The 8,328-nt window shown below is 47.1% G+C and overlaps 2 protein-coding genes across 7 annotated transcripts; one reads left to right on the top strand and one right to left on the bottom strand.

Annotated features, from left to right (window-relative positions):
* Nucleotides 1-760: 760 nt before the first annotated feature.
* Nucleotides 761-2,276, top strand: LOC112877273 (putative UPF0496 protein 5). Its single transcript, XM_025941517.1, has one exon. It carries the CDS (start codon nucleotides 971-973, stop codon nucleotides 2,132-2,134), a length of 1,164 nt encoding a protein of 387 aa, XP_025797302.1. The 5' UTR covers nucleotides 761-970; the 3' UTR covers nucleotides 2,135-2,276.
* A 1,416-nt stretch (nucleotides 2,277-3,692) lies between these two features.
* On the bottom strand, nucleotides 3,693-7,732 carry LOC112877375 (NAC domain containing protein 52-like). 6 transcript variants are annotated; one of them, XM_025941671.1, is made up of 6 exons: nucleotides 6,900-7,732; nucleotides 6,603-6,784; nucleotides 5,252-5,499; nucleotides 5,013-5,156; nucleotides 4,340-4,703; nucleotides 3,693-4,223 (listed from the first exon to the last, which is right to left on the bottom strand). In XM_025941671.1, exons 2-6 carry the CDS (start codon nucleotides 6,775-6,777, stop codon nucleotides 3,955-3,957), a joined length of 1,200 nt encoding a protein of 399 aa, XP_025797456.1. In that variant the 5' UTR covers nucleotides 6,778-6,784; nucleotides 6,900-7,732; the 3' UTR covers nucleotides 3,693-3,954. The 6 variants fall into 6 exon arrangements, with proteins under 6 accessions (XP_025797456.1, XP_025797454.1, XP_025797455.1 ...); XM_025941669.1 differs by having other exon boundaries at nucleotides 5,252-5,496; nucleotides 6,889-7,732; XM_025941670.1 differs by having other exon boundaries at nucleotides 4,376-4,703; nucleotides 6,889-7,732.
* Between the last annotated feature and the right edge of the window lie 596 nt (nucleotides 7,733-8,328).

Genomic DNA, 8,328 nt, shown 5'->3' on the forward strand with positions numbered 1-8,328 from the left:
CCTCCCTGGTTGCTTGCTTGCATCGCCATTGCCGGCTTGCCTCCCATCTCCACACGCCTAGCCAGCCACGAGGAGTCCTCCAGCTTCCTCATGCGTGCAAGCCATCCGCATCTGGAATTTAGATCCTCTGCAGTCGCTCGTTTCGACGTTACTCGGTAGTCAGCCATCCGAACCGCATGCTGCCAATCCAACCGCGACCCTTGGCAGATGGATTTGGCAGGCCGCGCACGCAGTAGCCCATCTCAGCCCACGAACAAGAGCACTAGCGTGGGCGGCAGACTCTTTTTCATACCTAGTCCTCTGCTTGGAGCTGTTTCAGGGGCAGCACTCCGGCACTCCGGGCTCCGTGGCGGCCGGTAACGGTAAGCCGCCTCTGAGCATGTGAATCGTCGCGCTCTGCTGCTGCATGGCACGGGCACAGGCCAAGATGATTGCCGCCGCCCACGGTTCGTCCTCGCGCCAAAACGCGCGCGGTGCGGCGAAACGACGCAGATCACCACCGCCCACGGCTCTTCCTCGCGCCAAAACGTGCGCGCTGCCGCGAAATGATGCAGCTTTCGCGGTAAAAAAAGAAAAGAGTACGCCATCCACGCTGGTGCTCTTGTTCGTGGGCTGAGATGGGCCACTGCGTGCGCAGTCTACCAAATCCGATTGTTCGCCGAGGGTTGCGGTTGGATCGGCAGCCGGGCGCTCGGACGGCTGACTACCAATAACGTCGAAACGAGCGACTGTAGAGGATCGATTCATCCCACCAACCACATCACCGGCTCCCTCCGGGTTCCGATCCTTCCGTGGCGCACCTCTTACAAACCCGCGTCTGCTTCCCCTCCAAGCAGTCAAGCACTCTGCTCCCACCTGCTGTTCACACATCCGGGTACAGTTCTTGATTTCTACAGAGGCTCTTGGTCCTGAATCTTGATTGCTCCCCGGATTCAGCGCTTGTCCCTGCTCGGCTCTTGATTCGGCGACAATGGGGAACTGTCACAGCGGAGGCATTGTGAGACCGCGGCGGCTGGGCAGCGCCAACGCGGCGGCGGTGGAGGTGGAGGTGGACAAGGAGAGGGACGAGCCGGGTTCGTACGAGGCGGCGTGCTCCGCGGACCCGGAGCTGCGGACCTTCGACGCGGCGCTGCGCCGGCGCGCGAACCGCGCCATCTCGGCGGTGGCGTCCGGGGTGGAGGTGCGGTCGCTGTCGCTGGGATCCCTCCGCGAGGTCACCGGCTGCCTCCTCGACATGAACCAGGAGGTGGTCCGCGTCGTGCTGGCCAGCAAACGCGACGTGTGGCGGAGCCCCGACCTGTTCGACCTCGTCGAGGGCTACTTCGACGGCAGCCTCCACACGCTTGACTTCCTCGCCGCGCTCGACGCCTCGCTCCGCCGCGCGCGGGACTCCCAGCTCCTCCTCCACCTCGCGCTCCAGCGTCTCCGGGAAGGCGAGGGCGATGTCCAGGAGCCCAGCGCCGCGCCTGCGGCAGACCGGTACGCGCACGCGCTGGGCGAGCTGCGGCGGTTCAAGGCGGCCAGCGACCCGTTCACGCCCGAGTTCTTCGCCGCGTTCCAGGCCGTGTACCGGGAGCACCTGGCCATGCTGGGCAAGCTCCGGCAGCGGAAGCGCCGGCTGGACGGCCGGATCCGCTCGGTCCGCGCGTGGCGCCGCGTGTCCGGCGTCGTGTTCGTGGCCACGTTCGCCGCGCTGCTCGTCTGCTCCGTGGTGGCCGCGGCCATCGCCGCGCCGCCCGTCGCGACGGCGCTGGCCGCCGCGGCCTCCCTGCCGGTGGGCTCCGTGGGGAAGTGGGTGGACTCGCTCTTGAAGCAGTACCAGGACGCGCTGCACGGGCACAAGGAGGTGGTGAGCGCAATGCAGGTCGGCACCTTCATTGCCATCGAGGATCTGGACGCCGTCCGGGTGCTCGTAGATCGGCTGGAGGTTCAAGTCGGCTCCATGGTTGATTGCATAGAGCTGGCAGAATGCGGCGAGGAGGCTGTGAGGCTTGGCATTGAGGAGGTCAAGAAGAAGCTGGAGGTGTTCATGGAGGGCGTGGATGACCTGGGGGAGCAAGCTGACCGGTGTAGTCGGGACATCCGGCGTGCTAGGACAGTGGTGTTGCAGAGGATCATCAATCCTCCGAATTGACATCTAGGAACAAAAATGGTAGATTGAAAGGTATATCCGTGTCAGAAGATAGTTGTACTTTCATTTGTGTTGTGATTTTTCTATGTGATGGACATATGAGATGATCTGTGTGGAAATTTTGGAGCACATGTAACTGATATCAACTGACAACTATACTGATTCATGGTTGAAATTATGTTTAGTGTTACCATAAAATTAGCTCCACAATGCATTGGCCATGCTAAGTTTTCAAATAGATTTGTGGAGTGTCAAGCCCAATCCAAGATGCATCCTAATCTAGAACAGAATCGGTTACCCTACTAGAATTTGATGCAGCTTCCAAACTAATGGTGCATCAGCCACTTGAACCTGATGATTGTGCAATCCATCTCACCTTTGTTCTGGTCTTGGTGAAAGTTTCTTTTTTCTTTTTTGAGGAAACAGTCTCGCTGAAAGTTTGTCGATTTGCTACCAGCATTGAATGTTCTTTTATGTTTATGACATATCATGCTCTGATAGATTTATTCTGGTCTTGCTAAATTCAGAACAATTATATGCTTCCTTTTAGGCTTTACTTAAGTCATCTGATGATTCAGGGTACATCACCTTAAAACAGAGAGAGGAAATGTTGAGATATGTTTTATTAAAACACCGAGAATTGCACAAGATCTTAAATCAGGAATCTGCCTAGCAGCGTAGCGTCCAGTGTGCTTGGCAACAACACACGCTTACTTCCACAGAATCATTGTTTTGTTTTTGTTGCAAATTTACAGTATCAGATTGATAGGAGATAGGACCGGGATCCCAAAACTTTTTTTTTACACATGTTATCTTTTAGGTTTCAGAAATGGCTGTTGTGACAGATGTCAGAGGTAAGAATCATCACTCATGAGAATGATCCAAAATGGTCGCCTTCTGCCCGACATTTCTTTTTAGTAATGGACCACTGGTGTTCAATCACCTTAATCATTAGATCTGCCAAACATTGCTACTAAACAAACCCAAAGTCTTTCATTGTGCAAGCATAGCCCTAGACGAATTGGGATACTCCATGAGCAAATATACAGCAGGAGGTAGAGAAAATTATGCATAATAAAAACTTAAGATGGCTTTACTTCCACATAATTTATTTCATGACACGGTGCAAAATGATATGCAGTAATGCTCTGGTGTTGCAATGTGCACGTATCATAAGCTGTATATGGATATTCAAGCCCTGATCAAACAGATTCAGAGTCTAAGGGGCAACGTTTCTGATTTCCACCACTCAGTTTGGGACATGCAATTTTTTTTTGGTCTTAAACAGGCTGCATTTTGAATTGAAACACAAATTACATTACATAAATCAAATAAAGTAGTCTCCATTAGCAAAAGGTATAAGAAAACATTTGTTAGTAAGTGTCGTTCGCCAAAAGGGGAAACTGTATCATACAAATTGAAATAGAGATATTGACGGAAGATCAGCCACTGCCAATCTCCGTGGAAAGACATAAGAATATGCAACTAGTCTCTTTTCAGAGCGCTAAAACAAGAATAAACGAAACACTTATTGATTAAAAATGTTATTAGGTTACTTCTCTGAGCCCAAGGTATTCACCACATTATCATTACATGAACAAAAAGTGGAAAACTTTCCACAGCTCGTATTGTTTGGTTCCAGGTAGCTTCAAACTAGCTACCATCTAGTTTCAATTTCACAACATATGGCAACTACTTGTTGCGTCAACCAGTCAATGTCACTATAGCAATTTGCGCAGTATGTGCCTAATGATGAAGAGGAAAGACTGATTCTTCCCTATGTTCTATCCTGTACAAAAATAGAACAGAAGCTATGCATTGGACTAGAATGATCCGAAGCAGCAGTACTTCTTTCCTATCATTCCAAATTTACTGGTAGACTGCTCTTTATGAGACTTCATGCTGCTCTGCGAGCTACTAGAACTGTTGGAATGGCTTGGCTTCACATGGCTGCTTGGGAAATAGGAAGACATAGAAGGGCCCTGCTGCTGAAACCCCTGTCTTGAATGCTCACCTCTATCACCTTCCGGCACTGGCTTCTGATGTGAAGTTCCAGGTACCATGCCATTGTTATCATGGAACTGAACTAGCCCTGCAAGAAAGAAGAGTGCACCGCCTATAAGAAAACTAATGAAATTGTAGCAAGGTTCCATGATCCTGTGGTTTTCAAACTCTTAAATTAAAATCCAAGAAAGGAAGTTTAGCGACCTCTTAAATTACAACTTAACAGAAGGACCATGCTACCTTGTTCTGAAGGGCTGAGTACCACATTAGCTGATTTAGTAGGTGCAGCTATGCTGAACTTGTGGTCTTGATTTAGTCCATCAGTTGTGTTACTGCCTTTCAAAATTTCACGTAGGAATGCATCACTATCAAAATAATCCTCAGAAACCATAGATCGCTTGCTTGAGTTTTCTGAAGTTGATGCAGAGGCTTCTGAGGTTAGTAGGTCATTCAGCTCTATGTAGTCCCCAGTAGCAATAACATCAATATCGTCTAGAGCACTCAGAGGTTTTTGCTCAAACTGTACTTTGCTAGAACAAACATCCTCCTCATTTGCATCTGCTGTGACCTGTATGTAGATTGTAGATTCATCAAGCTTATAAGTAGATCACAACATTAATGTTTATAGTGCAAACTAAACATGTAAGCATTGAAAGACAATCAGATATAATAATGCACTTAGAAATTACATTCTTTTGTGTTCTTCGCTAAATTGTTCAAGCATCTGGAAAAATGAACACTTCAAATAGAAGGTAAATGAATACACCAGCTAAGTAAGGAGCCAATGGGATTATTCCTAATTTAAAATTATAGACTAGATAACTTCCAGTGTTTCACAACAATATACACTAAAATGGGATCAAACAGATGAGCAGACCTTTGGCTCTTCTAGTTTGGCAAGATACTGAAGGTAAGTCTCCAATCTATCATTAGGAGCATCTACATTCAGAGAATTTTGTTGACTTTTATCATCTAGCTTTTTGTCACCCTGAAAGAATACTCTACACAGAGACTTGTAATCCTGTCATAAATGCAAAATATATCATCATCAATCGTCATCCCTGGAGAAAAGCTTACAGACCATCTGCAAAATGACTAGGAGAAACCACAAGATACCTGTGGTAGATTAGCTTCGTCATTCTGTTCCACTTGATATTCATGCATCACCCACCCAGTTCTCTTGCCACATGGTGCATGACCTTCATAAAACTGCAAAATAATTTTCATGCCCATGATACCTATACTTGTTGGTACTTTGCATGACTCCACATGTTTCCAGTATCCATTTTTTGCCTTTCTGATACTGTTTTCAGCACTGTTATTAGGCTGTTGATCATCTGACCAGCACAAGTACCATAGGTCTACTACAAGATGAGTAACCTTTGTCAGAAAAATTGCTGGATCATCATGACTGTAGGGTACAGTCACAGAAATGATGGTAATAATAAGGTATTATTGTAGTCTTATTTGCAGTCAAATAGTGAAAATCATACTTCTAGCTCCGCAGCTCCAAACAATTTGCAACAAAACCAATAAATTACATGCTACCAAGTCGAATCCCTGTATAAATAATAATATGAGAGAAAATGATTCCAATTTTGAGTAAAGAAGACATTATTTTACTTTATGCCCAAATTCCAGTTAAACCACAGTTTTGGTGATTGAATGCAAGTGATGGCAATGATTGGACCAATATGACGACATAAATTTATCGGGTAAATACCAGACATGCGTAATGACTACACACTGCAGAGTCTAGGGTTTATACAAATTACCATATTTGGATTTGGATGACAAGACTTCAAAAATTCCAGCCACGGAAGACAACAAAGCATTCAGTCAGCTGGTTAACCACGAAGATGGCAATTAAACTCTCCCAGTATAACAGGCAACCAGTTGATGTAACTTGCAAACAAAGCTGCTATACTTTCAATAAAATGCAAATGATTTCACATATCACTATATTGCAGCAGTTTCTGCAACAATCAGCTATGCACAAGAACTATACATAAACCCTTTGTGCCTTCTTCAAAGGCCCAAAATCTTTTCAAAAGGTTTACCATATGCAATTATCAATTCTTGTATTCATAAACATTTTTACCAACCAGTGGTCAGTTCTGAATTAGAATTTGTGGACTGCAGATTTGTATGGTACAGTTTTCACAATGTACAATCATACAGAAATGGGCAAATCTGATAGAAGGCAGTTATAGTAACAATTAGAAATGTGAAGGCATTCAATAAAATCATATGTTTACCCGAAACAAAATTCTATGTAGCCTTAATCCCTTTCGTGGTTTGAACCACCAGTGATCAGCTATGAATGACTGAGCTACAAAAATTGTATCACAATTACATCATAGTATTTGTGTTTACAGTAAGACACCATGAGTTTCGTATGGAAGATAGCATTGCAGAACAAAAGGCATAATGCGATTTGCATCTTGGGCATAGGCTGGATACTCACCAGTGAAGATCCGTGGATCAACGAGGGAGAAGTCCAGACCCACAAGCACGTCCTGCGGAAGGGGATCCTCGGCTTTCCTCTCTGCCAAGAATCTCACAAGTTCCTCGTCACTCCAGGAATCCCTGATACTGATGTTAAGTGCCGCCAGTTTCAGCTCAGGATTTGGGGGACACATGGTTGTCCTGAAACAAGAGACACATGACACTTTTGGTTAACATTCAGAAGTACATATTTCTGTACCTTTCCCTATTGAGCGTTGTGCATGCTTCTAGTCCTAATTACTTACAAAGAGCTCACCACTATTATTAGCAAGGTTCCTGCCTCAGATATCCTCAGATATTCTTGTTTTGACAGAAAGGGAAAAAGGCTTTGCAGCCCAAGATACTGACGCACACGAGGCATCACCAAGAATGAAAATACAAGATAGTGGCGATCACAGAACTGGAACACGAATTAAAGAGAATCTATTTGGAAAAGACAGAACAAACAGTAATCACCCTCTGCTCAGATTTCAAAGCGTGCACACCAAAAAGGAATCCAAAAGCTCCCGTGACAGACACCCAGGAACCTCGCATCCCCGGAAGAACGCCACGAGATCCCAAAAGAAAGCTTCCGGGAGAAATCACAGTACAAATCGAAAGCCACCGAAGCCCAGGAACATGTGCAGAACCCAAAATCTCCGGTAACAGTCAGAAGCGGCAGATAAACTCGGGAGCAGAGGTGAATTTGGCAAGAAATCTGGAGCCACCCAACCAATTTATCGTCAATAGCAGAGACCAAAACAGAGCAACCTGTGAGTTGTTAAAGCAAGCACCAGATAAACCCATGAAGACCCAAGAAACATTCAAGAGAGAAAATCCAAGGAATTCGTGGAGTTAACTGAAGCGAACCCCGACTGGTGAGACTCAAATCCAATCGCCCCAACACGAACCATAAGGAAGGATCGAAGGAGGGAGGGAAAGCAGGGGGGTGGAGATGATTCGCGCACCACGGAGCCCCAAGGGCCAGCGAAACCGCGGCCTGCTCGTGCGTCGCGGCGGTGGCGAGGCGAGACCGACGGCTGCCGAGCGCCGAGGCAGCAGGGGCACGGGCGGGCGGCGTGGCCGGCGAAGGCGAGCGAGCGGGCGACGCGTGCGTGCGCGGGCGAGAGGAAGAGGGGCGCCCACTTATAAGCGTGCTGGTGCCAGGCAGGCAGCGTGCAGGCCGGGGCCGCTGCTCTCGCTGCCCGGTGGGTCCACCCAGTGGGACCCGCGCTTCGCGTCGCGGTGGCAATGGCCGATGGGCGGGCCTACGTGGCCCACCAGAAGCTCCAGAGAGGCAGCAGAATGATGCAAGCCGGTAGGGCTCTACGGGGAATGACAGGTGGGGCAGGAGAGTGGTGGGTCCCAGACGCCGAGCAGGGCAAGCAGGGGCGGATGGTAGGCTAAACTTTACCCTATCGTATAAAAAATATTAAATAAAATCTAATTGCTGAATTCTTAAACTAATTTGTGAGACCAATCTTATGAGCTATATTAATTCATAATTAGTGGATGTTAATGTAGCATCACTGTTGCAAATTATAAATTAATTAGGCTTATTAAATTCATCTTGCGAATTAGCATCCATCTATACAAAAAGTTTTGTAAATATATTTTATTTAATACTCCTAAATGATAAGATTCTTTCTGATATAACAGGACTAAAATTTAGATGTTCGTAAACGGATCCGAAAATGACGGGATGT

Source organism: Panicum hallii, chromosome 9, assembly GCF_002211085.1.
Source record: "Panicum hallii strain FIL2 chromosome 9, PHallii_v3.1, whole genome shotgun sequence".
Classification (NCBI taxonomy): domain Eukaryota; kingdom Viridiplantae; phylum Streptophyta; class Magnoliopsida; order Poales; family Poaceae; genus Panicum; species Panicum hallii.

Coding starts and splice junctions, on each gene's coding strand:
- LOC112877273 (XM_025941517.1), top strand. CDS start 971: ATGGGGAACTGTCACAGCGGAGGCATTGTGAGACCGCGGCGGCTGGGC.
- LOC112877375 (XM_025941668.1), bottom strand. CDS start 7,004: ATGCCTCGTGTGCGTCAGTATCTTGGGCTGCAAAGCCTTTTTCCCTTT. Junction 6,785..6,888: donor ATAATAGTGGTGAGCTCTTT/GTAAGTAATTAG, acceptor CTCTTGTTTCAG/GACAACCATGTGTCCCCCAA. Junction 5,500..6,602: donor TGATCCACGGATCTTCACTG/GTGAGTATCCAG, acceptor CTCATCTTGTAG/TAGACCTATGGTACTTGTGC.